Source organism: Cariama cristata, unplaced genomic scaffold (assembly GCF_000690535.1).
Source record: "Cariama cristata isolate BGI_N322 unplaced genomic scaffold, ASM69053v1 scaffold1048, whole genome shotgun sequence".
Taxonomy (NCBI): domain Eukaryota; kingdom Metazoa; phylum Chordata; class Aves; order Cariamiformes; family Cariamidae; genus Cariama; species Cariama cristata.
The window spans coordinates 1-27,781 of NW_009632600.1; the positions used below are offsets into that span (position 1 = coordinate 1).

The 27,781-nt window shown below is 40.2% G+C and overlaps 1 protein-coding gene across 1 annotated transcript; it reads left to right on the plus strand.

Annotated features, from left to right (window-relative positions):
• The first annotated feature begins 7,175 nt into the window (after positions 1-7,175).
• Positions 7,176-22,945, plus strand: ANXA5 (annexin A5). Its single transcript, XM_009706386.1, has 11 exons — positions 7,176-7,257; positions 8,358-8,452; positions 9,282-9,395; positions 11,805-11,895; positions 12,842-12,921; positions 13,376-13,432; positions 16,408-16,501; positions 18,439-18,534; positions 19,095-19,153; positions 21,295-21,417; positions 22,563-22,945. Exons 1-11 carry the CDS (start codon positions 7,176-7,178, stop codon positions 22,623-22,625), a joined length of 954 nt encoding a protein of 317 aa, XP_009704688.1. The 3' UTR covers positions 22,626-22,945.
• Positions 22,946-27,781: the final 4,836 nt, after the last annotated feature.

Sequence of the window (27,781 nt, forward strand, 5' to 3'; positions counted from 1 at the left end):
CGGGGAAAGCAGCTAATCATGTGAGGCGCACGTCAGGCACAACTTTTTTTTTTTTTTTTTTTTCCGCCAGTTTCCACTAAATTGGCCAAGTTTTCGGTACTGTGTGTTTATATTGTGCCTGGGTGGAGGCTTTTTCCACTGGAGGAAAAAAAATAGCGCTGTGGCTGCGCTGTGGAGGCTCCGAGCTCAGTACTCTCGTCCCCAGCTTCCCTGTATCTAACTTGAATTTCTCTGGAAGCCTTGCAGCTACCGTGCTGTGCTTTGGCTGGTTTTTTTCTTCTTTTGCAGCCCTTGTATCGCTGCGGTTTGAGCCTGGATGAAGGCTTGGAAAACAGGGCGGACTCCAGCATTTGTTTCTATGGTTGCATCAAATGTATATGCTCAGAAAAGTAAAATAAGAGTTTAATGACTTATTTGATGGCTTTCACTTCCTACAGCGCTACAAAACCTGTAAGTTGTAGGAGTGCCTTCATAAAGGTCAGGGTATTTGCACAGTAATCTTGAAGTAGTTTCATTATTTGAACTTAATGAGTGGAATGATTAGTGGTTTAACTCTTCTGTGAATATTTACTCATATTCTGTCTGGATTTGGTGTTAAGAGTACATCATGTGAAAAAAAAGTTTTTAATAGTTTTCCACTAAGTCCTTAAAGTTTGGGGATTTTTTTGTGAGGGACAAAGGGGGGATTTTTCTTCCTTTAAACATCAAGCCTGGTTTGTAGCATGCATCTTAGGAAAACAGGGACCCCTACCCGTGTCAGTGCAGGGCATTTGACCAGACACATCTACTTGGACAGCCTTTTATTATGGTATATGTAGCATTGCTTATAGGCTTGAGGGTAACTTCCTTTTAGTAAAAGCATGGAAATTTGCAATTCTCTTGTCTATTCCACAGAGACACAAACTTTAATTCTTGATCTTTGTAAAAGAAATATTTCATTCTTTGCAAACCAGTTACTCTTGTCTTCATGCAGTAGAATTTTCTACTGCCTGAGGTAACGCTTGGGGCTGGGTTACTATCTGTGGTGGATGGTGGTGGGTTGAAGTCATTGGAACAATGAGGTCTTGTACTAGGTAGGCTTTGTCCTCCAATTTCCATGTTCAGAGGGCTGCTTTCCATTTCAGTAGTATTCTTTGCCTGTGCATTATGAAGCCATGAAAGACTGGGAGTATTAAGGCTTTGTAGTCTGAAATTCATTTTGTAAAAGTAAAAAATAAGTTGAAGAGTTTGCTCTGCTTCTCATGGCAGGTGTCTGTTCTAAGTTTTGTTGCGCCACGAAGGCCAGGTTGGATGGGGCTTTGAGCAACCTGGTCTGGTGGAAGGTGTCCCTGCCCAGGGCGGGGGGTTGGAATGAGATGGTCTTTAAGGTCCCTTCCAACCCAAACCATTCTGTGATTCTATGAAATAACGATAAGAAATGAAAATGCCTATCAATCATGAAATGTCAAGTGTCAATTGACATTAGTTATACGTACAACTAAAGGTTCAGAGTTCACAAAGGCTGCACAGCACAGTGTACCTAAGTCCAATTTAGTCTAGATACATCAATGAAGAATAAAACCTTTGAAGAAGGTAAGTTATTTTTGGAGTCTTGATCACTGAAGTACTTGTTCTTGCTCAGTTACGGGAAGATATTTTTTTTTTCCCCAAAGACCTGAGGGATTTTTTGTGTTCCATGTCCAGGACAAAAATGTTCATTCATTTTGTGGGAAAACTACAGCATGCCGTAATGTGCTGTGCAGACTGGTCTCTCCATGCCTGTGTTTGTCTGCTTTCTTTGGAGGAACGCTGCTGTCTGAACAAGCTGCCTTTTCTTACACATCTGTACGTGTAGTGGTCTTTGTTAATGCACAGATGCACATAGTACACTCTCTTCCTGCTCGATGAACAAGCTGCATTGGAAATGCTACCCATGTTTGATAATTCAGGAATCTGGAAAGAAAGCAATAAGAATAATTGCTGCTTGCATGCTGTGGACTGATCTGTTTTGGTTTGCTACTCCTAAATTTTTCCCTGAATGTGAAGCTGGGAGTATTTTGTGTATCCATTTGTAAACTGCCAGGAAGAGATTGCTTGCTGCTGGTGAAGGTGTGGCTGCTGTGCGCTGTATCTGGAGTTCCATTCTGCCAATGTACATGTGTGACTTGGAGCACAGGAATAGTATCGCCAGCTTCAGTTGCACTTCAGAGGATTAGGTCTCATGTTCTGAAGTACAAATGCTTTTTCAGAATCGGGTCCTAAGCAGCTCTTTGGCTTTGAGGTTACTTGTGAGAACAAGTTCTCTCAGTGTTTTTGCAAATGTCCCTGCACACGTTCCAGTGCTGCTGTTGCTTGCTCTTTTGTTCTCCCTCTCTCCCACCCTTTCTCTTTCTTTTTTTTTTTCCCTCTTTCTCTTCTCCCTGTCTTTGGTATCTCCATGGTGTTACTGACTCAGAGTTCAACACAGATGTTGTGTAATTCTGTTTTTTGTCAGGAGTTTAAATTTAGTGGGGCAGATGTGAATATAGTCTGCTGACCAGAGCTTACTCCTTCCATTTAAGTGGACAATCTGAAGCATTACCAAACTTAGAGAGGTGTTTTGAGGAGGCATCTTTATAGTTATACATTTGCATCAGCTCTGCACTTATATTCATCCACTCAGAATATAATTTGCATCCTACTGCCCTTGAAATTTTGGTAAGGATGTTGTGAAAAAATTACACATTTCTTACATGATGTTAATTTTAAAGCACAATTTGAACTGGGATCTCTGTGTGGTCTTCAGTGGCCGCAAAGGTTTTCCATTTACCAGTGAACAGTGTTGTGCTTTATCTGCAAGATGACTGTTCTTGTGTGAGAAATCTTAAGGCAGTCTTTCATTTATTCTAGCACGTGACCTTCTGGGCTCTCTTCTGTCTTCTGAAAATAGCATACCTTCTCTGTTGGTCAACCTGTGTGCTGGAAAATATTCTCCATTTCCATTCTTTCCACTCCAGTTTTCCTGTGCCATCTTGTAAACAGATGGCTGCTTGAAAAAAAAAAAAAGACACATACCACCACCTCTGTGCTAGGCAGAGGGCTTTCCAGTGATGAGACGCTACTTCTGTTGCTGCAGAGCAGTGTTGTGGAAGGGGGTAGCTCTTCATCTGTGGGAAATCTGACTGGTCAGAACTTACCGTGAGCAACTACGGAGCAGGGGTAGCCAGGAAGAACTCTTGAGTCGGTTCAAGTATGGTCTTTTGTTTGCTGATAATGAATGCTTTGTATTTAACAGTGGCTAAATATGGGATCTTGTGGGTGGGAAATTTTTTGTGTACTTGATGGGAAAAATTAAAAGGAACCTCATTAAGTGACTGTTGTTGATCTTGCAGATAATGCTGTTGCCAAGATATGTGGCCACATAGCATGAAATTGTGAAGCCAAGTTGTCTCCTGGGAGAAGATAACGTGACTTTGAGGTGCTGGTTAGAAATATCTAGCCTGATGAGATTGTATCTTCTCCTCCTGCAAACTTTTTCTAGAGCAGAATAAACAAAACCAACAGAGAACGTGAATTTCCTCATTTGGAGGGGCATAAATTCTAAAGCAAGATCATCTCTTGCTTTGAAGTCTTTCTTTCTTTCTTTTTTTTTTTCTCTACCCTTCTTCATGCTAATTTTCTGTACCTAGGGGCTTCGTTGGTCTCAATGGTAGGTGTCTGGAGAAAAGGGAAGCTGCTGTTTATTTCTAGTGTATAATCACAAATTTGGCTTGCATGACGCATGGTTGCTGAACAACAGTCAGTGTATTGGGGAATGTAGAAAAAAAAGAATGTGGGTACGTTTGGGGTGTTATAATCCTGTGATATCCTTTCTGTTGAGGTCTTATGTGTTGTGCTTCTTTATATTTTACTGCCCAGTGTAGGGTGTTGCTGTTTAGTAAGGGATTGCTCCAGATTACAAAAGGATTTATATCGAAGACTATTTGTGCTCTCCTTTCAGTTGATGTGCTTTGGGCTCTACTGGGTAGGAAACTTACTAACCAAAATAAAAATGACCTATGAGGCTGTAGGGTTATTGTGTATCTGTTTGCATAAATGGCAAGGAACATTCTTAGAGAAACTAAAAATAAATTTATTTAGCTCTATAAAAAATTATGAAGTTTGTAAATAATTGTTAAATGGTTGTCTTTCAGTTTGCCATATTTTATATTAGGCCAGGATGGCGTAGCAGTTGTGATGCTGTGATCCATCGCAAGAACCAGTTTGTTTCAATAAAGTTTAAACTCTACTTAATGTTAAAACTGTAGCTGAGTTGTCTGATAGATGAGTGTCTGGCTTTTGTCAGAAAGTCTTTTGTATGGACCTATTATTTTGTTAGAAATGTCTGGTTCATAGCTCCTATTTCAGATTCTCCGTGACTGCAAGTTGACTTCAGAGGTTCAGGCAGTGGTGGTGGTTTAGAACAGGTACTTGCCCTCTCTTTCTCTGGCCGAAAGGTGCCACGTTTGGGAAGGAGGAGGCAGCTCTTCCCTCCGTGGACTAAGTTTGTTAGCACTGCAGAGCTTTCTGCCATTGTCTGTTGATTTTGAAATGAGAAATTGGGACTGGAATAACTAATAACGGTGCTTCTGGACAGTGGGGTGTTTTAGATGGATTTGTGGTTATCAAACATGGTGCGTGTGAGTATTTCTGGCCATATCTTGATTGCTGGGCCACACTGCAGTGCTCTGCGTGAGTATTTCTGGCCATGTCTTGATTGCTGGGCCACACTGCAGTGCTCTGGAAAGCTAGGTGAGTAGGTTTCTGATGTGAAAGTTCAGGATGGCTCGACACTTTCCTGATAATGAGCCAACTATTGTCAGTGTCACATCTGCCCACATGTGGCTTCTGAAGGCCATTAGACTGTAGGCTGGACTCAAGCCCACAAAGCCGTATCCAAGCTTGTCTTATACTAACAACTCCTGCTGTGTTTGTGCTCTGTTTGCACCAGCACATAGTGTCAAGGGCGGCAGATGTAGCTGGAGATTCTTTGTGGTACCCAGCTGACGTGATTTTTATTATGCTGGATGGCAGAGCTGCAGCAATATTTCTGGTTTGCAAGCTAGGTGCAGCTCAAGTCCTGATTGAGGGCGATTGTGGCAGGCAGGTAGCCAAAATCCAGTAAACGCTGTGCATCAGAAGGGAACACCTGGAAGGCAAATGGTACCCAGACATCAATAAAACTCTTTCAGACTACAGCTGCACCAGAAGAATTTCAGGAACTGTTCATCAAGCTTAGTGTATGGTGAGGCTTTGCACACTGTGCTTTGGAAAAGAGAGTTATGGTAGGATTCTTCTTAGTTAACAAAAATGAGAAGGATGATGCAGAGAGGGATTTAATCTAGCATTTAGTGTTGTCTAAAACAGCCACAGAGAAATGTTGGGCCATTGGCACAAGACTTAGGAATTGTGAAGGGGGAATTCCACTTGCATGTAACAAGATAAGCAAAGGATAACTTTGAAGTTAAAGATCGATAGCTATTTCCCCTGGGACTTGTTGACCGTTGGTCATTGCCAAAGGAGAATTGTGGTAGTTCTGTAATGTTAGTTATGTTAAGATGATATGAAACAAAAGAGCAGGAAGTACGCTTTTAAATAACCCCATGCTGGCTGGCATGGTGATAACGGAGGAGGAATACAGAGGCTTTATCTGTTTTACCAAATTGAATTCAATTTATAAAATTGAGTCCCAAACCCTTGAGATTTTTTTCATCATAGCCTTTGGAATTAGCCAGGAAAGTGACAATAAATACATATTGCTATACCTAAATTTGAAGTACTGCCTTAAAAACTTGCTTGTAATGGGAAAACCAGAATGCTTCAGGGGAATTGCCGTGCCTCTGAAGTATGCTGGATATTGGAAAGCATCTACCAGAAAGAATTTTGTTGTTGCTATTAAACACCATGGTACTTTGTGTTCTGATTTGCTGAGATATGGGGGAGGTGAATGTAACTCATTACTGCTTCTGCAGTCGGAGAGGTTGGGAGTCCCTGACAGCAGCAAGACCCAGGTGGCCTGAGAGGCAGCAGTGCTTCCAGGCAGTTCCTGGTGAGTGCTCGCCTGCTCTTTTCTCACTGTGCTCTTCTGGCTGACCTGTCTTGGATGAGTACCTTGACTTGAAACCAAAGCACTGCGTGGCTGAAATTGCTAACTCGAGGGAAAGGCTGTATCGCAGAGGCCAGATGGCTGTGCTGCCTGTGAAATAATCCAGTGCCAGTCTCAGTAGGTGTCTTGGCACTTTCTTTCATGCTCTTCCTTGAGAGTGGAAAAAATGCCCTGCCTGCACTGATTACTACTTTTGTACAGCGATGCTTACAAGAAATTTCCCTTTTTCAGCTGTTAGAAAAACCTCCCTATTCCCAAAACCCAGCTATTTCCCCTTTTGACCATTGTTTGACTTTTATAGTTTATAAATTAACTTCTGTGCTATACACATACAGGTTCTTGAACGTTTAAATGAAGGCAAGATTTTTCCATAAAGGTGATAAATATCCTTTTGTGTTTGACCCAAGGAGAAAGTCCCTGAAGAGCCATGTTCCATGGAATTATTTTTGTATTTGAACAGGCTGATCTTTTATCCTTATGTCTGCACTGTTATTTCTTTTTAAGCTACATTTCTCATAGTAGTTTACAGCTAATCACTTGAGTAAAAAGTTGCTTAGGTCAAAAGAAACGTGATGAAAAATTGAAAGCCATTGCAGAGTTCAATAGATCTCATTTGCAACATGATGGAAAAAAATTAGCATTATGCTGGTTGAGAGCTCCAGTAAGTTGTCCTTGAGGAGAGGAAGTTCTTATTTCCGAACGAGTCTTGGATCTTTGTGCAGCTTTTCTAGCACACAGGATCTGTGCAACTAATTTCCCAAATTAACAAATGATAATGTCTTAGTAATTTTCCTGCATTCAGGCTCCGGTGTTATAAATGCCAATCCTGCAAACTACCATTATGTAAATATACCTGAACTTAGCTGGTGTACTGCTGAGGAAAACCATAGTAGTACCTTTTAAATGAGCTGTGCTTAAATACCTATTTACTCGGACAGCTGCAAGAAAATTGCTATTGTCTTTGGGACTGTGGATTCAAATTGAGTTCATGTATGGAGAGCTGAAAGATGCTGTCTTCTATTTCATGGCTTTTTCCCTTTCCTCCCCACCCCTTTTTTCCCCCTTCTAGAACATGAGAGGCACCGTGAAAGCCGCCCCCTCTTTTGATGCCAGAGCTGATGCAGAAGCTCTTCGTAAGGCCATGAAGGGGATGGGTAAGAATAATTTATTTTATGAAAAGGAGGGAGCTCTCACTTCTTTGAAAACATCATTTCTGAACTCGTTTTTTATATTAGCAGATGAGGGTGGGGCATGCATCTACATGCTGTGGAATGACAACCCCAGGACTGCACGAGTCTGGGCGTGTCCTAGTTTTGACTGTGCTGCTCTCAAGGATGTTTATTTTTACGTTAGGATAAGGGAAAAAACAAGGTGCTTTGCATGTTCGCCATTAAAAACTGGTACTCCACAGGCTTCTCTGCACACAGAGTTTTACTGCACAGCAAGCTAGACTGTGGATTTACGGTTGACAACTGTGGAGAGTTATGACAGTATAATAGAAGCTCTCTGCTTGGAAAATGTGCAACAGCCCCCTTGGTGTGGAAGTGCATAAGCATGTTACAGTTACTGTGAACAAAGAATACAAGTACACAGCATGAATGTAGACTAACAAGTGGTCTGTAACTCATGCTGTAGCTTTCTGCCCCAAAACTTCCCTGCGAGAACAAATCCTAATTTGCTGCTTTCTTTAAAGCTGCCTGCGGGAGGAAGCAGAAGGAAGGGAAGAAGGGAAATGTGATAATACCTCAGCCTATTGGCAAATTTAATAGGGCTAGTAAGGTGCTGTGCTGTGAGGGCTACCTTGCGAAGTGTCATATATAAAATAGATAATAGCTCTGCACTGCTGTAACTCTGGTGTGTTTGGGGTTACTGGACTCAGTTTTGCTGGGAGTTGGCAGATTGTTTATTCTAAATTAAATCCCTTGGTGAGCCCAAAGGCAAGGCTCCTAATGTCAAATACAGACTGTAACTAAACGTTATAGCTGATGCCTGGAGTGCTGGGAGCAGTGTCTGGAACAGAGCACTGTTGGAGAACAAACAACACGTAGGTCCTCCAGTCGTAGTTTTGCAACAGCAAAACATCAAACCTGCCGGCTCAGCTTGGGGTATGGTGACATGACATTTGCTATTTAAATGCTTCTGCTGTTTGTCAGTAGACTGTTATTTTCAGAGCATCTTTCATTGCCTTTTGAGTTTGTGCCACTGCTGTTTGTTTTTTAGAGTGTTTGTAACTCTTTGTTGTTTCTAACTTCAGGGACTGATGAAGAAACTATTCTGAAGATCCTTACCAGCAGAAACAATGCTCAGCGTCAAGAAATTGCATCTGCCTTTAAAACCTTATTTGGCAGGGTGAGAAGAAGAAAAATACCTCTAGAAATGAGCTGAATGTGGCCTGTGATTATTACTTAAAACTGTGAGGCGCATGCATCACATTCCCCATGAAAGGTTCCTTCGAGGAAAATCTAGTTTTGCTTCTGTTTCCCCCTCTCCCCCACCCTGCCATATCCTTAATGGCTGGCTGGGTTAGAATATTCCTTTTAGGTTAGCACAAGGAAGTTACTTCCTTTTTCTGTATTTCGGTCCAGTTTGTTTTAGATGGGTTTTTGTGCAAAAGCTCCTATAGTTTCCTGTTAGTACGCTTCTAGTACTGACCTCGTTCTCAGTATGGAAGGAGTTAACAAATATTTTGGTGCAAGGTCTGCAATGTAAAGTGATAACAGGAAAAGAATTTTCTAGAGCTAGAAAATGTGACAGAAATAAAGCAGCCTAATACCGTAGGAGAGAACAAAACCAAATATATTGGTAGATAAAGCCGTAAGTGAGTTCAAAGCAAAGACAGCTTGTTTCTGTTGTCCAGTGTTGTTCGATCCTTTACTATTCTGGCTGGGTAACCTATGTTTCAAATAGCAAGTGCAGTGAACAAGTAGGGTTTAAAGAATTTCTATATTGGGGGGGTGTGGGGGGAAAATCACAGTATGTTTCAGGTTTTCCAATGCCCATGTATCCTTCTGCTTTATTTGGCTACATTTGTTTCAGTTCAGGTACCAATTAAAACAAAAAGAATTCTATCCCTTGGATTTTTTGATGTGTCTCCAGAGCTTTCTAGTGTGCAAACACACATGCATCCATTTTAAATGGTTAGTCCTTGCTCATTACAGCACTCTTTGTTCTGCATTAGGATCTTGTTGATGACCTGAAATCAGAACTTACTGGCAAATTTGAAACATTGATGGTGTCTTTGATGAGACCAACATATATTTTTGATGCTCATGCACTGAAGCATGCCATCAAGGTAAGAGGAGTGAGGGAAGGGAATTAATAGATTATATGAAGTGTTTGTTGCTCTTTTGTTCTTTTTTAGGAATGAACTTTTGGTTGGTAAGGGGAATGGTCATAGAACTAGCATTTTTTTTTAATATTTTTTTTTATAAATTAGCAATGTTATACTAACACCTGCTATTATTGCTCATGCCATGGTTTTGCCTGGTTTCTTATTCATCCTAATAACTTGTTAGAAATCTAGTCTGTATAATGTTTTAGGTGAAATTATTTTCATGAGAACCTGTCTGATCTTAAAAGAACAGTGTTGCTGTAGATGCAGATTAAAATCTATATAGCATAAGACTTGTTCCTTCTGATTTAAGTGTGAGTAGATATGCATGTTGCTTTTAAATTCTTTTTACTGCTACAGTGCAGCTCTGAAGTCCAGTGAACACTGGATTTTTCAGCTGTGAGCAGCCTAGATTTTATAGCTATACGGCTGTACCCATAGGCTGCAAATTAGTTCAAGGCATTTCATTAAAGTGTGATGTTACTTGTTTGTTTCTTCTTGACTATTATTTAAGCTAGGGAGTGTTTTGCCCCTGGTGGATTACAGTGCAACTCCAAAATTGATGGGCTAGCGTACTTGTGTAAACTGGTGTCCACCAAAATTATGAGCGGGTATTAGCTGTATTATGAAATGTGTTCTAAAAGCTGCTTCCAGTAGTGCGGAGGGAAGAGTTGATAGCCCTGTCAGTGTTACCTTTCTAACATTTCTCGTTAGCTGAATGCATTTAGTGCCTTTCTGGGAAGGCCAGGTAAACAGACAATTTACAATCTGTATGTGTAGATATTTTAGTGTTTTCTTCCATGTGGTCCTATTTTTTTTTTTCTCCTCTGTCACACCTGTCTGATATCATCAGACTGTGGAAATTCAGGAATTGGGTGACCCTGGATTATTCACAAAACCTGTTGATTAAAGGAGAGGACATTGAACTTGATTAGTGTCAGGTAGTGCTTGGTTGGGTGACACTTACAGGTAAACTTCCAACATCCTTGATGAGCAACTGGTTAATATGTAGCCGTTAGTCAACTGTGCAAGCTAGCGCTCATGAACCCGTGACCCAGCAAATAGTATCTCAGACAACAGAAGCTTTAATCCTGGAAATTTTCTGTAATGTCTTTATATGCAGTGGGGGAAGGGGACATGGCACCTGACAGAGAACCTGATAAAGGCGTTGTTGACTAAAAGGAGAAAATGTATTCCCAAGCTCCTCTTGTTGACCTAGGAGTCAAAGACTGACAGGGAAATTACAGTTGTGGGTGTAGGAGGGAAAATAGAGATAGTGAAACAAGAGTGGTTTTGTGCTTGTCACTTACAAAAAATGATATTGGACACAAGATCAGTGGATTTCGGAGAATGTATTTGCCCAGGAAAAGGTGTCAGTATTATCTGCAGTTCAGCTAAGGTGGATAACGACAGTAAAGAAGATGCAATAGCAGAGACTTCGGTGCAGGATAACTCATCTGAGAGCATTAAGCGTGGGCTTGAAGATTGTCCTATCAGTTTTCACTGCTGCTACTTAGATTGGAACTAAAGTAACTCTGCCTACCTTGCCTGTTGAATAGGCATGTTCTTGAAACAATCTGTGTTTTGAAAATGATTACATGTAACCTAGCAGATTTGTATTTTGGATATCTTTGTATGCAGTTAGTGTTTGGATTTTCCTTACAGGAAAGACTGTAAATAACATGCTGAAGCAAAAAATACACAGCATGATATTTCAGTGTTGCTTTTGTGAAATGACTCCTTTGGAAGCGTAAAGAGCAATGGCTTATCCTTACAGGCAAAGTAGACTCAGACTTCTGGAAACAAGATACTGGCTTGGCTTTTGTAAATTTTATCCTTGTCAAAGTGAATAGTGCCTGTTGTACCTGCTGTAATTAGAGTGCAGCAGCTTAAACTAACTGGGTTAGCAATTGTGTTGTAAAATGTGTTTGTTTGCAGTGGAAGAGAGAGTGGGTTTAACATAGCGCGATTCATACAAGGGTTAAAGATCATTGCTGGGTGGCTCTATGTTTGTCTGTGTACGAATTGATGAAGCACCGTATGTGGACTGCAGCTAAGAGGGAAACTGTTACTCTAGTCTTTCACTGCCCTTGATGTCATTGACTGTAAGAGTGAAGAGCTGAGGCCTATCTGGGTGTGCTTGAACATGGAAAGGCTGATCTGAATCCTGCAGCAGTGAGCCTTTGCGAAGTGTTGGGCTGGTTTTGAAAATAATCAAGCCGGAACTGGAACAAATTCCCCCCCCCCCCCCAATATACCATAAAGAAGAAAATAATTTTTCTTTATTTGATCCAAGCGTATAAGCTGATGCTTGCTTTTCTTGTTTTTGTTTTGTTGTTCCGTCAACTGATTTATACTTGCACCCTGCAGGGAGCAGGAACCAATGAGAAAGTGTTGACTGAAATTCTTGCCTCCAGAACACCTGCGGAATTGCGGAATATTAAACAGGTTTATCTGAAAGGTAGAGTTCTGTATAAAATAAAGTTCTAGGGTCACGGTTAAGTTCTCTTAATATGATTTTAGCTCATCTTTCAAATAAGGTCTATCTGTGAACTGATGGATGTGTCCAATAAGTAGGATTTTGTTCTGCTGTGTTGCAAAACTTCATATAGAAAGAAACTAGAGTCTGAACTGTAAACTGAAATAGTTTTTATTTTGGGACTATGACTGCAGATTATGGTGTTTTGTGTGTGAATTCTTTCAAATGCATCTCTTTCTTTCACCCATTATTTTCATCCCTTTGACAGCAGATTTTTAGTAATCAGAAACTAGAAAACTGGTATCACATAAAAAACCAGAAGTGATTTTTTGCATTTTGCTCAGCATTCTGTTCAAATGCATTTGCGCTAAAGCAGGCACAGCTTTTTGGTTGCTCACAGGAGTACGTGCTTTTACCCTGTGATTGTGGAGTTGTTTTTTTTTTTTAAAGCAGTGTTTAATTCAACACATTTCTTTGCCTCTATGCAGATTCCTGCCACATGAGAAATTCTCGTGTCTCAATAAAGTTTGAGGCAAAACTTAAGAGTCCGCAAGGGCAAAATCTGTTAGTACTAGACTTTTCTGGGCTCACAGTTGTTGTACAGTTGTGAGACTACCATGTTTTAGCATAACTCCAGATCTGTATGCTCTTTAGTTCATTAAAGAGCTGAATCTATGCATGTCACCTTGTATTTCAAAATATTTTGTGGAATCTGCTCCTGATAGTAGGTGTGAGATGCTATCTTTTCACCTCTTTTACAATAATGTTAGGTTACACATGAAAGCAGAATATATCCTAGCTGTTAAAGCTGTTTCTGATAAATGATTCTACCAGCTGTGATTCAAATTAACTTTCTGCTTTTCCTTCCTTTCTCCTCAAAATAGTGAGGAAGTCTGTAAGGTGCTGAATGGGTATTGCTCTTTTGCAGAGTATGAGGCCAACTTGGAGGATAAGATCACAGGAGAAACATCAGGCTATTTTCAGAGACTGCTGGTGGTCCTGCTGCAGGTCAGTATCTCTTTGTGTGCAGGCATGTGTGTATGATTTTCACTTCTGTTTTCCAGTCTGATGTACACTTGTCACTTTCTGCTTACTAAGCTGGAATTCTAGGTATCCCTGGTGACGGGCAGGATTGGTTCTGAAATTGAGTCACTTCCCCTGACTTGCAGGGTCAGTCTTGAGCTCTGTGATGGATGGTTTCCGCATCACTGAGTTGAAAAACTTCTGTGATGCTCATGGGTATAGCAAAATGCCTGCCACGTGGGATTTTGAAGGCAGTAGGAGAAGAGAACATTTATTTCATAAAGACACATGCAAGCAGAAGGGAAAAATAAGGTCATTTCAGACAAGATGCATTAGGGCTTGACTTCTCGCAGTAACTCTTACTCAATATAACAGATAAATTGTTTTTTGATTCAACTTTTGATTCTTCGGTTTAACAACTTTTGAAAATTCTCTTTAGGCAAATAGAGATCCTGATGGCAGAGTAGATGAGAGTCTTGTTGAGCAGGATGCTCAGGTGGGTGAATGACTTGGGTTTGGGGGCATTTCTACAAGTTACCTTGCAAAGAGAGTATACAGCTAGAGTTCAAATGTGAGTGAGAAATTGTTAAGGTTCTCTGTGTGTGTTTCTTAATACATTTTCCTGTGCTTTTATACAGTCTGGACAAAAGAAGTGTCAAAACCTGAAACACTGGGATCAAGATTTTTGGCACTTTCACATTTCAGTGTAAAGCATGTCTTGTTTTGCTTATTACTTAGTGAGATGTCTGAATGAAACAGTGACTAGATCACTAGGGGAGAGAGTTACGATTGCTGAGGCTTTGTGATGCTGAGAGAAAACTCAGAGATGGTAACAGTTCATTCCTTAATATCTGACTTGAACTTCTCTCTGAATTCAGTCCTTATATATCACATGTCATATATACATGTCATAGTGAAATGTTAATGCTATTCGGTGAGTAATGCCTCCATAGAGGGTGAAATACTAAAAAGAGAAAATATACCAAATATTCTGCTTCACTGTAACCAGATGACAGTCTAAGAATTGCCTCGAAAGAGTTTCTAGGGACTCACGTGTTGCCCTTTGTGAGTATTGTCCGTGAATTTGTCACTGATCACTAAACCTGTGCTCTAGACAGGAAAAGGAACACCAGCAGTGAATTGGCATCCTTGATGCAGTCTCTTGCTGGATGCTGTTGGCTTTGTTGTTAGGTGTAGTGATGGACAGTATTTCAGCATTTTGGTTACAGAACTCATTTAACGCATGTTTCTTCTCGGTTATTTCAGATAACTCTGGGACAGACGTTTTCCTCTTTGTAAATTGTCAGTTGACATGAAAGAAAATATATGGATTGTTCAAGGTGGCAAGAATGAGCAGCAGAATAGCAGATTAATAAAACATTCTCCTGATAGCAGAGCAAGATGGAGAGACAGACTGGCAAAATTTATTTTACTGGCACAGGCCTGTCCTTTGTTATGTAAATCCAGAATGCGGTGTTCTCCCGCTATTAAAGTTATTCCTGTGGAAATTAGAGCTTGAAAATCAGTGAGGCAAATGTTTGAATAATGAACTAGACTGTTGCATGAAATTGTGTCAGTCTTGCCTTTAGCGGGGCTTGTGTAATTGAAGAAACCCGTGAGCCACAGGCCTTGGTAGGTGGATAGATTCCTTTTGGCCTCTTTAACTGAGTTTACATGAGCATCTAAATTTAGGAGGCACCATATCTAAATGTTGAAAAAGTCTTCATTTTCTAAATGATCTCTGTGGGTTGTCGTGTATGTTTGGCTTGGGCTGGGACCCAAACAGAGAAGTCACATTTTTCTTTATTGGTATCTTTACATTCAACATCTGACATAGCTGGAACAGATTCGGAGAATTTTCTAATTACTATTGCCAGGTACAGATGGTCAGAATTGAGGTATGTGACTATGCAAATGTACGATATTCCTCTTGATTAATATGATATTCTGGGAAGGATTTGGTACATTAGAGGGCAATCTTTTTGCTCAGTGGTGATTTTTAATTTTTTTTATCTATGATTACTAAACATTAATCCAAAGCAGTTGGGGAATGGGCGTTCATACTACAAGATAGTATGAATATGCAGGGAACTTGCAAGGCTTTTCTGAGAATGCCCAAAAGAGAAAGTTTAACTTTTTGGAAGAGATTTTGACTATCATTTTTTTTAAAGTTATGCAATTGACGTATATTTTGGGTATTACACAGTGACAAGGCAGATAAAAACTTAAAGCCCACATAAAATGCCATTCACAACTTCTAGTATCTTTAAAGAAATGCATTCCTGGTGTTTCTAAATGCTGTGCTGGGACTTCACATTTGGTACTGGATGGAGAGTGCTGGTATTCATTTGAAGAGCTTAGCATATGTTATTTGAACTAAATATCCTTGCAATGCCTTAATAGCTTGCTGCTTTTTTTTTTATGCCACCCTTTTGTACTCTGTACCATTGATATCAAAAAGAGCATGCAGCGGTCACAAATGTGTTTTGAATAGGATTGTGGGAGAAGCATAAACAGGAAATTCATAACATCCCAGTCAGGTTTTTACAATATGGACAGACAGATGGCCAACAGCATTGCTATGCAGCAGATTTGTTTGTAGGGATTTCTCTAAGAAATATTTGATTGCCCTGAATATAGATGGTAACCTGTTTGCCTGTCCTCCCCTCATTGATGAGGGAGAAACAATACTATATACTACAGTATGTACAAACCTTTCTTCTTACATGGTATTTAGCACACAATTTGGAAAAAAAAGCTTCTGAGTGTCAGGAAGAAGAAGTAATTTCATTTTCTGAATTTTTTTTTTCTTTCTCATTTTCCCCCACCTGTTGCTTATTCCAACTTTTAGAAGTGCATTACTTTCCTAAATGCTGCTAATAGCCTGGCCATTGTCTGCACTGAAGAAAGACTTGCCTGAAGAGCAATGAATATGCTAAAATGATTAAAATCTGGTTTCATATGACTAAGAATTTACCAGCCCGCAAATCCTGTTTCTAAGAGCTTCTAAGTCCATTTTCCCCTCCTTTTTGGAAAACTTCCTCCTGGGCCAAGTGTGTGTGGTTCTCCCGTTGATATGAGTCATCATCTAATACAGTTTTGCTAGTCTGATTTGAAAAAGGGGAAAGGAGAAAAAAGGCAGAAAAAGTAGTATTAGGAATGGATTTTTATCTCCTGTGTTATCACAGTTTCAGAAACCTTAAGGCTTATGAGAAGAACTGTGCGCACAGTCAATTTTAGGGCCTTAAGCAGTATTACTCATGTAAATTCTTTCACAGTCAATTTCGGAATTTGTCATTTATTTCTTTCTAAGGTTGATTCAGTACTTGGCAATTTTATTTCGTTTTTTTCCTTCCAGCTATAGCTTGTTAGTAAGTTTAATGCTCCTTAGAGTGAGACAAATAGAGCTTTTCGACAGGGTGTGTGGACATATAACAAATGCTGCTGTTTGAACTCTTGAATTTGCAACAGGTTTTGTTTAGAGCTGGGGAGCTGAAATGGGGAACAGATGAAGAAAAGTTCATCACCATCTTGGGAACTCGAAGCGTTTCCCATTTAAGGAGGGGTAGGTAGTATGGCTCATGTGTGCTTGAAAACTTCTGCCTGAAGTCTCAGTATTACCCAACTGGTGGTAGAAATAGTAGGAAAGTTGTTTCTGGTACCACATTTGTCAAGCCCAGAAATCTTAATCACCTCTTCCCTCTATTTAATACATTTAATTTTGTTTCCTGTAATTCAGTTCTCCCCTAGCAGTGGTGATCTCCTGCTTGATGGGATGGTGCAATAGATCAGAGGGACAGCTGGGGTGTTTCTTTCCAGATGCTTATTTGTTGTTTTTTTTTTTTTCCCCTTTTGAAAAAGATCATGACAATAGAAGTGATGGTGAGAGTCTGAGTCGTCATAGTCTGATGGAGATCCAACCCTGAAAAGATCAGCCCTTTTATAGGTGCATACATTATTATCTGTTCATAAAGAGACAAAATACTTTTTTTCCCTGCTCCTTACCCGTTCATAAGTCTGTTTTACCGAGCTGTTTTGGCCATTGGAAAAAATGACCAGTAAGTTTTGCTTTGGTTCTCCAGTCTTTTTGTTTTCCTTGCTGAATCCTTAGATTCATTTGGATTTTCAAAGGTAATTTGATTTGTGATTTTACTGTGTAGTTTTTTACCATTATTTGCATTAAAGGAACCTAAGGTTTGTTTTGATGCACCCAACATTTATTAGCATGATAGAAATGTAAGATTTCATAGAAAACTCAGGTCTTACGGATATTCATGAACACAGACTTGAACAGACTGCCAATAGGCCAGTTTGTTTGTCTGAAGTTAATTTGATGTAGTAGCCCAGTGTAGACAAGATCTCAGATTCAGGCTAAATGATAGCTGCACCCTGGGAAAAATCCTTATAATTTCCTAAAACTTCTGTTCTTTCCCATTCCCTCTTTTCTCCACACCCTTTCACCAGATACATTCACAGAATCACAGTTGAGGTTGGAAGGGATCTCTGGAGGTCATCTTGTCCGGCCCTACTTGAGCAGGACTACCTAGCGCACCATGTCCAGACAGCATTTCCACATCTGTGAGGACATCACAGGCTCCTTGGGCAACCTGTGCCAGTACTGAGTCACTTGCACGGGGGGAAAAAAAGTATTTTGTGTGCCCATTGCTTCTTGTTCTGGCACTGGGCGCAACTGAAAAGTGCCTGGGTCCGTCTTATTTACACCCTCCCTTCACATATTTGTACACATTGATGGCTTGTTCTGGCACTGGGCGCGACTGAAAAGTGCCTGGGTCCATCTTATTTACATCCTCCCTTCACATATTTGTACACATTGATGAGATCCCCCCTTGAACCTTTTCTTCTCCAGGCTGAACAGTTGCAGCTCTCTCAGCCTTTCCTCGTAGGAGAGATGCTGCAGTCCCTTAGTCGTCTTGGTGGCTCTTCACTGGACTTGCTTCAGTTGCTCCGTATCTCTCTTGTACTTGCAGTCCCTTAGTCGTCTCGGTGGCTCTTCACTGGACTCGCTTCAGTTGCTCCGTATCTCTCTTGTACTGGGGAGCCCAAAACGACCCCGCGCTCCAGGTGTGGGCTCACCGGTGCTGAGCAGAGGGGAAGGATCAACCTCCCTCGACCTGCTGGCAACGCTTCTCCTAATGCAGCCCAGGATACCAGCCACTGCCTTTGCCACCAGGGCACACTGCTGCCTCATGTTCAACTTGGTGTCCACCGGGACCCCTGGCTCCTTTTCTGCAAAGCTGTTTTCCGCCTAGTTGATGGCCAGCATGTCCTGGTGACTGAGGTTGTTCCTCCCCAGGTACAAGAATGTGTTGTGTAGTAGCAGTCAGGAACTAGGTATTTAAAATAGGACAGAGGGAAGAATGAGTGGACGATGGCATTTGGACTCGTGGATAATGAGGTACAGATGGCATTAACCTGTACTGAGGAGGATACTGGGGGAAATGCTGACTATATATGTGACTAAGCACACTTTCTCTTTTGCAGTGTTTGACAAATACATGACTATTTCTGGCTTTCAAATTGAAGAGACCATTGACCGTGAAACCTCTGGTGATTTGGAGAAGCTGCTTTTGGCAGTTGGTAATTAAGTCTTAATAGATCTAGAATTGGCCTTGTTCATTTACTCTCAGGCCTTCTTAAATTGCAGTTGTTATAGGAAGTGGCATGAAAACATGGTTTCTTTTTAAAGTTAATCACCTGGGATCTGTTTTTGTATCTAGAGAATAGGCCTTTATTCTTCCTTTGATAGACGGGGGGAGCCGAGGGAGGGGGCAGGGAGTGGGCCAAGGGGGTGGTGGTGAACTGCATTTTGGTTGGTCGTGTGCACCTCTGTCAGAAAGTGAGACAAAACTCTGCCTTCGTTTGTGTTCCTGGCATCTCACTTAGGGCAATATCACAGCAGATTTGTAGCTGGGAGTAGAATTTGACTAGCAGAGTCTCTTTTCTATTAGAAATCCATGGTACAGTCTAACTCCTAGAATCCAAAGAGTTGTAGCGGAGGAACAATCTAGCTGACAGCTGTATATTTAATTGTCCACACTGGAGAGAATGATCCGGTAACACACACGTCGTCTTGACAGTGAAAGATATTGTCCTGTGTTCAATAACAATCGGTAATTTAATCCTTTGACATTTTTCAGTGAAATGCATCCGAAGTGTGCCTGCCTATTTTGCCGAGACTCTCTATTATTCCATGAAGGTATGTGCATCCTTTTCATACATCACTTTCCATCTCCCCAGCTACTATTCTTCTCCCTTTCACTTGTTTTTTATTTCTTCTTTCACTGTAAGTACCAACAGGGTACTGTATCACTAAGCAGCTGCAGAAGGGTTGGGGAATGCAGATCTGGGAGAGGATACAAATGATTCATAAGCTTTACTTCAAGTTCATTGTAAGTTTGTCAGACCATAAATCTTTCACAGGAAACATCAGCTGCTTTTGGATTTGGTCTTGTTACATTGGAAAATGTCTGGCTAGATCCACTGGGCACCTTCAGCTAAATAAAGACAACAGTGTCTTTAGGTGGTGGATATATTGAGGAAGTAAAGATAACCCAAAACTAAACTGTACATTGTGCAGATTTTTAGCTCTTTGTTTTGAAGATGAGTATTTACAGACTGAAGGTGTAGTTAGTTCCGAAACACATTTTGTTGACTATCTGTCCCATTTTGAGAAGGAAAAGAAGCTCATCAGAGGAAAAGGAAAGAGACTTAAACAGCTATGAAAGATTCTGCAGGGGAAATCCATCAGCAACACAACTGTGTTTCTATTGGCTTTGCCTTCTCTTGAATGGGAAGAGATAAGCAGGGAAAACTGTGTTTTTAACTGACAGTGGCCAGAGTTAATTAAAACCGAGGTAGGTAGTCTGTTGTTTCCAGGCAAGTTACCAGCTTCCCTGAAGAATTCCCCGTCCCCTTGCTGGAAAGCACTGAAGTATGTTTGTCGCCAGATGGTTGTGTTGATGAGGTATCAGCATGAGAATTGGTGAAAAGAGATGAAATGATAGCTTAATTTTTAAAAGCTGCTTTGCTGCTTTTATAGATACAAATATAAAATAAGGTTCAGGTGGAAAATACAAAATATTATACCAGTGTGCTGAGCTGTGTGAGGAGGATTACTTTTTTTTTATTTGTCTATTGTTTATTTTTTATTTTGTTAAAGAATGCAATAGAAAATCTTTTCCTGTACGTTTTAGAATCTTGTACATTTCTGTTGCGAGGGGCCTGATTAATGTCTGCTGGTGAGATTCCCAGGTTTTTTTTAAATATAAATAAAAATCATTAAGCACTTCAGATAAAAAATATCTTCATCAATTATTGCTTTGGCAGAAGAGTTTGTACTTCTAATTTATCAGTTTGACATGACAAAGTTCTACAATAAGCAGAGTTTGCTTTCACGATTAGGTGAGGCAGAGCCTGGCTTTTACCGGATTCTAATGTCAAATCCTACTTGGAAACCACCAGACTCATGGCATAACTTCTGAGCAGCTTTAGGGCATTTTTAGGTGTAATCCAAGAATATTACAGCCAGTCGAAGGATTGAGTAACCCTGGACGTTAGGCTGAAGATGATCATGGGGGCTCTGCCAAGTCCTTCCTTGAGATGCATTAGCAGGTCAGCATGTGAAAATTTGTATTGCTTCAGCTTGTGTGGAGTCTGACTTGTCTGAGCAGGAGGGGTCAGGATGTTAGTCTGGCACCGCCTGCCAGCACACGAACTTAAAATGCTTAAAGCAATAAGGATGAATAAAAGAGTGGAGCATGTTTGCGTGGTTGGAAAAGATTTATGAAGTTTACCTTACTAATAAACAGCTGGATAATTTGTGAAATGAGTTGCTCTGCTTGTGTCTTGCTGTACATGCTTTGTATTAGTCATTGTTAGGATTTATGTACCCAATTCCAGATCTGACTGCGGTTCTGCAGTCTCAGACTACATTGAAAGGGTGACTTGCATGTGATTCTGATTGTGGTGATCAGCTATACGACTGTGTAATCTTGGAACTGGATTGTTTTAAATTTATGTGGGCATTCACGGTTGAAGCCTGTGAGATGAAACATGAAATAAGAGGTCTGACCATATGGCATTTCGTAGAAGTCTAGGGATTAGAGCACCTTGCATGGTAGGTCCTCTGCTCTCCACATTGCAGTGTGAATGTCTTGTGATACTGTCCCAAATATTCTCTGTTTTGGAGCAGAAATGTAATGCAGGAGTGTTTTGAGACACCACTTGTTGCACTCTCTGCTTTTGTGTTGTACCCTGATTGTTTGTATTTGTTGTTTTGTTACAGCATCTGTCCAGAACAAACTCGTATTTTAATATTATTTAAACTTTTCTCTTTAGGGGGCTGGCACTGATGATGATACCCTGATCAGAGTCATGGTTTCAAGAAGTGAAATTGATCTGTTGGATATTAGACAACAATTGAGAAAGAATTTTGCAAAGTCATTGCATCAAATGATTCAGGTGAGATTACTGTCCTGTTGTCAGGGAAAATGAGGGTGATTGAGATGTCACTGTTTCCACTGTTTATTTTTATGGGAGGGGGACAGATGTGAGTGGAGCTGGACAACACAGTGCATACGGAGAGTGGTGGTGGTTGGTCTGCAGTTTTGTGAAGTACCACATAGCGTCATTTAAGTGGGGGACACTTCCTATGAAAAGCTAAAAGTTTTTTCCAGTGTTCACTAGGAGAGCAAATGTGGTTTTCTGAAATTACAATTACTCATCCACCATTTTTAGCTACTGCTTCCTTTCCTTTTTCTTGTCTGGGTTCCTTCTGCTTTTCAGTGCTTCAGAGAGGGTGCTGGCTCCAGAGAAATAATGTTGGGGTTGGGAATCTGAATTATCACAGGGTTGAAGTTTAAATCTTAGATTGTGGTGTGGAACCTATTGTACCATTTGTAAGTGGAAAGCATTTCACTGTGGAATCAGTCTGAATCATAATCTCCTTTGAGTGGGTGGGAAGGAGCAGGAAGGGCAAGAGCCAGCAACAAATCCAGAGTCAGCTGTTGCTGCAAAGTTAAAGCCAAAATGCCTTTTTCCCTAGGAATTTTTTTGGGTATTCTGTTTTATTTTTAAATGCTGCTTTTTATGATTTTCTGTTATAATTCCTGACATTATACTCTCTTAATTAGGCTGAGTAGAGTTGCTTTTGACACTGCCAGTTGGGCCCATACAGCTGTCCTGTGGGATCAGTAGCAGAGCTTCCCATTATTTGCAGGGAGCAGAGCTGCGGCCTTTCTAAGTGATGGCAGGTGCACTTTGCACATTTAAAGATTGTTGCTTTTGGTGCTGCTTTGGTCTTCTCCTTTGTTTGGACTTTCTCACTTGCAGATGAATGAATGCATTCTAATATGCGATGGGTAGCTCAGTTCTAGTAAAGCTTTTGGAGTTTTTTTGTGTTTCTGAAAGTCTGTTGGTGTAAATAGAGCTCTAACATAAGAGACAGAGAATTTCCTTGCGTCATTCCTGAGTGGAGAGTCATCCAAGTGGATTTCCTGTGGGTGGGACAAATGTATAATCTGTTGGATTATAGATCTCCTTGGCTGCTGCTTTTCTTCACATTTCTGTGGTTGTGACTCATGGTGACTGGTCTGTTATATTAACAGAAAGATACATCTGGGGACTACAGGAAAGCACTCCTGCTCCTCTGTGGTGGAGATGATGAGTAATGGTGACAGTGACACGAAGGACCTGTTGTACTCCAGCTTTGCAGCCCTTTAGTTAGCATGTCCAGCTAAGCTTTTTGTATCTTAATGCTTTGTGGCTGTTTGAATTTATACTAGTATTGCACTTACTAAAAATGAGTGTATTGTTATCCAAGTGATAGCTGATCCCTCCTCTTCCTGATATCCCAACTTCCAGGAATTTCAAGTGCCTTCTGTGATATGCGAGAGTCGTCTTCATGGAAGATGGGTACTGAGCACAGAACCCAGTTCTTTGCAAGTGTTTTGCTGAAATAGGAAAAAAATAATCATGTATTTCAGTAATAATTTGAAGATTAACTTTTTTTTTACTTTTATTCCGTACATTTCCACTGAATGTTAAGCTAGCTCTAACATTGCAAATGAAGAAAATATATCCTTTGTATGTAATGTTTGAAGGAATCTGCTGAACATAATACAAGCAATCATTGGAAATCTAAAGGACCAATAAATTTTTTTCCTCTCAGCACAGTTGTATGTGGTTTTTAATGGGCGAAGATCTATTCTCCCTTTCATATGATTCCACTGCTTTAAACTGTTGGTATGTTTTTCCTACTATTATGCAGGTGTCTAAGTATATATGATGTTTTGCAGCTGTGTGTCTTGATATCTAGTCGAGTCTATGGGTGCTGTGGTGATGCTGCTGTCAGTAGAGCTGGAATACCAAATTATTGGTACTCGCTGGGAATTGCGTTCTCATTTTGTCCTGCTTTGTCTTTTTCTTCTCCTCCAAAGCTGGGGGAAGGAAGGAGAGCTGTCTGCATGGTGGCAAAGTAGAGCAGATATGCTGCGCTTGTAGGACCAATCGATGGTTTCTGGGATGGAAGCAGGTGAAGAAGAGATGGGAAGACAGTGATCCGTACTTCAGGCATCTTGGGTGAAAAGAAGATAATTGCAGCACCACTTTCTCATCAGGTTAGCAGGGAGCAAAGCACAGTGTGAGAGAAGCAGCAGTCTGTTATGTAGGCTGCCTTAAATTCACTGCTTTAGTTAATCATTTATGACTGGCTCTGAAAATTAAATTGACGTGTGTGAAGGAGAATAAAGAGACTTCTCTTTAATGCATTATAAGGTCTAAACACCATGGTTCTAAACTTAGCTTATCAGTTAGTCACATACATCAGCTTTAGAAACTGCATGTTTTAATAGTCCTGTTGAAATTGATTCTTCACAGATTATTAAGAGCTTTAAAACTTTCATATTGAATAAATGTAAAGTTTTAATATTGTAATTCTGAATTATTACTCTCATGATTTCTTGCTAATAAGTACTTGGTTTCCAATGTAAAATATGAAAGCTCTTTTTATAAGTAAATATGTTAACTAAAGCCTAATCCACTCTAAACCCTTGTTTGTTTTCCATTCTCACACACATGCACTCACTCATTCCTCCTCATGGACTCTCACTTTCACTCTCTTTCTCTTCCTTGCTTCTTTTTGTGCAGATTTAAGACTTACAGACTTAAAACCAGCACAAGTTAGGTTTTTTTTTTTGAATGAGACAGTTGAATGCTGTCCTCTGCTCTTCTGACAGTTTAGCGAATTCTCCGTGTCATTGCTGTATGTGGGGATGGCTGTGGGTGTGGTTTGCATCTTCACCATAGTTTAAACTGATGTAAATGGTGCTGCTGTAATCCTGCCCTGCCCTCTTCACACTGCGTGTTCCCACCTCTCCTGCATGCTGGCACTGAAGCTCTTCTGACCCTTTGGGTGACCTGCTCCAGGGCCCTGGGCTGGTAGAATCCAACCACACACAGCTACAGCCTCATGCCCTCAGTAACTCACCAGGGCATCTGCTGGGGGCTGCTGCTGGTAGAGGGAAGGGCTAGGAATATGTACGGGGTGAGAAGAAATGTCGTGGAAAGGGAAATGGGACTCAAGCTGGGCTGTTCTGGATTGGTGTCTGCTGTCACAAACTGCACCTGGGATTACAAGAGCCTCACAGTATTAGCAAAGGGATTCTTCAGATTGCTTTCTGCAGGTACAGACCCAAATTAAGAAATTTAGGTTGAATGTGAAGCTAAAGGTGGTGCTTGAAATCACATTGCGTGAATCTCATGACTGTGCCTTAATTATAACATTTCCTCTTCCACTTTTATTTGGCTGTGAGGGAGGCTGGGGCAGAATCCAGATGTAGAGAAGCTACTTAAAAATTAAACCAAATGTGCATGAAATACATTTGAGACTTTATACGTAAAGACTTAAACACGGTCAGTCTAGATATATCTAAGCTGTTTGTATGGTTTGCTACTGTACCAGTTACAAACCTTGTCTGTTTATGTCATGTTTACCAGCTTGTCAGAGTGGTACAGTATAATGTTTTGGAATATGATCAAATGTTTTCCAAATAACGTTATACAACGATAAAAATATTCAAGCAGTAATGTGTTTATTTAGCTCTTTAGGTGTTTGGCAGAAGAAAGAGCTATATTTTGTGTTTGGATTTTGTTTTCTTCTTTCCCTTGGGATTAATTTTCAGCATTTGTCAGTTTTGCTTTTTGTCAAGTCTTTACAAAATGTGTTAGCAAGGAGTGTTAATTTGCAGTTAGTCACCCTCGAATAATATGACCAGCTGTGCACACTACAAGCTTAGCATGGCCACTGCCTAGAAATACCTTGTGAAAATGGAAAGGTTTTTTGGTTTGGTTTTTTCTTTTTTCTTTTTTTTTAGTGGTGGGTTTTTTGTTTGGTTGGTGGTTATTTCTGCTTTCTTTTTTAGTGAGTTACCATTTGCTGTGATAAAATCATGCACAAAATAATTGCTGGTGAGCAGCTATGAAAATGGCTGTGAAAGTGGCTGCATGGGATCAAATCTGCCTAGAGAGACCTACCTGGAGATAGTTGTCTTCCTTGTTTGTATGCTTATTGACTTCTCTAAATACTTGAATAGATGTAGGCGGCAAGACTTTGTTCCCCCAAAAGGTGTGCTGACTCTTCTGCAATATATCACATTTATCATCCTCACTCCTGGTATTCATTATTGTGTGTTTTCATCCCTTTGTTCAGTGTGGGTGTCAGAACTACTGCTCTGTAGCTTCAGCCTTGTAGATCCCTCTACAGTCTTTGCTAAGGTGCCACATGTGCTGCTCTCTACTGCTCTGGAGATCAGACACTATATTTCATTTTTCAGCTTCTTTCAGTTTCTTTAGAATTGTTAGGAAAATAGTATCTGATCTTCATGAATTGTTACAGGTCCTTTTGTAGATTTTGTTGCATATTTTCTGTTGGCACTTCAAATGCATCCTTCAGTGTATGCCATGTCTGAAGAAGCCTCCTGCTGTCTTTCCTTCACCAAAGGCTGAAGAATCCCTGATGACTGGTTTGCATGTGAAGCTATTCCAGCAAAGGTTGGCCATTGTTACAAACCTGATGCTTATGACTTAAATTGAATGATCTAAATTACTGCCAGAATTTATAAGTAGTAACTCTGAACATGAGCTGTGTTAGAGGTCAGTATAATATCAGTCATCTACAGAAGGTTTTAAGATGCAAATGGTGCAGAAGCGTTTGAAATTCCCTTTTGAAGTAATGAAAGAGAGAAAACAAAGTCTGACAACCTGTGCTTTCTCTAAGAAGTCTAATTATAATGGAAAGTTTATTGAATTATATTACTCATATTTGGTATGTAACTTCCCTTTAGGAAGTCAAAATATGGAATCTCCAGTACAGTGCAATCCTAAGATAACTTTAGGCTACAGCTGCCTATGAATTATTTGCTTCCTTTGTGGCAATAGTTAATCATTCATATGTTTGGTTTTTTCTCTCCACCTTCTGATTTTGATTCATGAAAAGTTGTGTTTAGTTCATTTCTGGCGCAATTCTGAACTGTTAGAAGTCCTATCCATCTGTACCAAGTCAAGAGCAAATGGTAACAGGAGCACTAAAATCAACCCCCTTGCCTAGGACAAATCTATTTTAAAGCAAACTTGAAGAAAGTAAATGTTGTTGGTTTTGCCTGAAGAGCCTACTCTCCCTCCTTCTTTGTCTCTTTTCCCACCCGCAGAAAAGTGTTTTAGGAGATACTATTTTACTACTAGAAACGTGATACTCTTTGTTTTCATCACAGTGTTTATCTTAGCACTGTTACATAGAATGTATTGGATAAAAGAAAGTGGAATTTACTAGCTTATTTACTTGATTTTTTTTTCTCAATTTTTTGTTGGTGCATATAAAAACATAATTTTGTATTACATGGATTCATGATAAATGCTCATTAAACTAAATTGAGCTGCTTATTTTCTTGTTAGATAATCCAGCCATTTAGAGAAAATATTCTCGTAGAGGCCTTTAAATCTAAAATGAAAATAGAAAAAAAGTCTTGTGCTGAAGCATAGAGTTAATTTTAAGAATTAAACAGGATTTTGTGGACATGTATCAGTGGATCACTGAATGTGAGGCTGTTCATATTGTTTCTTTATCCCATTGCACCTCTGTGACGGCTGGAAGTGCTGTGGGTATTTATTTACTCAAATCTGTCTTGAAAGCAGCAATTTATGAATAAGGCAATACTATGCGTGAAAAGCCTAAACAATAATAACTTTTCTCCTTTTTGATTTAGTGTACAATACATCTAAAAGTCATAGATCAGCAAAGTATGTCCAGTGTGTTGGCGAGTGAGTCAGTACACTGAAGAGTGTGGATGATAGCTTTTGGGTTCTGTATAGGTATTTTTGGCATCCTTTGGAAATGCAACTTGATAGCATTCAAAGCTGCTGTTTTCTTCCCCTTCCCCGACCCTCGAAAGAGGAACGGGCTGGCGAGAGGTGGGGCTGCTGGGCCAGTGACAGGTACAAACTTTTTTACTGTAGCTTCATTTCAGGCTTGTTGGAGAGTGACTGAATCTGGAGAAATGAGATTAGATCAGTGCTTAACTAATTCAGATCCTGGTTTCTCAGGCTGCTAATAGAAATGCTGACTTTGAGGATGACTTTTATCTTGTCAGAAGTATAATGAAGTGCCTCAGGAATGAGACCTTTTCAGAGCTCAATTAGTTTCTTTTTTTCCATTTCATCATTGTGACCATAGCTATACATTTGTCTGTTCTTTAAAGAAATCAATTACTCTTGTAAAATCCCTGCTCCAGTGCGTAGGACAGGCAGGCTCCTACCTTCCTCCTTTTGGCAT

Coding starts and splice junctions, on each gene's coding strand:
- ANXA5 (XM_009706386.1), top strand. CDS start 7,176: ATGAGAGGCACCGTGAAAGCCGCCCCCTCTTTTGATGCCAGAGCTGAT. Junction 9,396..11,804: donor CACTGAAGCATGCCATCAAG/GTAAGAGGAGTG, acceptor TGCACCCTGCAG/GGAGCAGGAACCAATGAGAA. Junction 18,535..19,094: donor GAAGCTGCTTTTGGCAGTTG/GTAATTAAGTCT, acceptor GACATTTTTCAG/TGAAATGCATCCGAAGTGTG.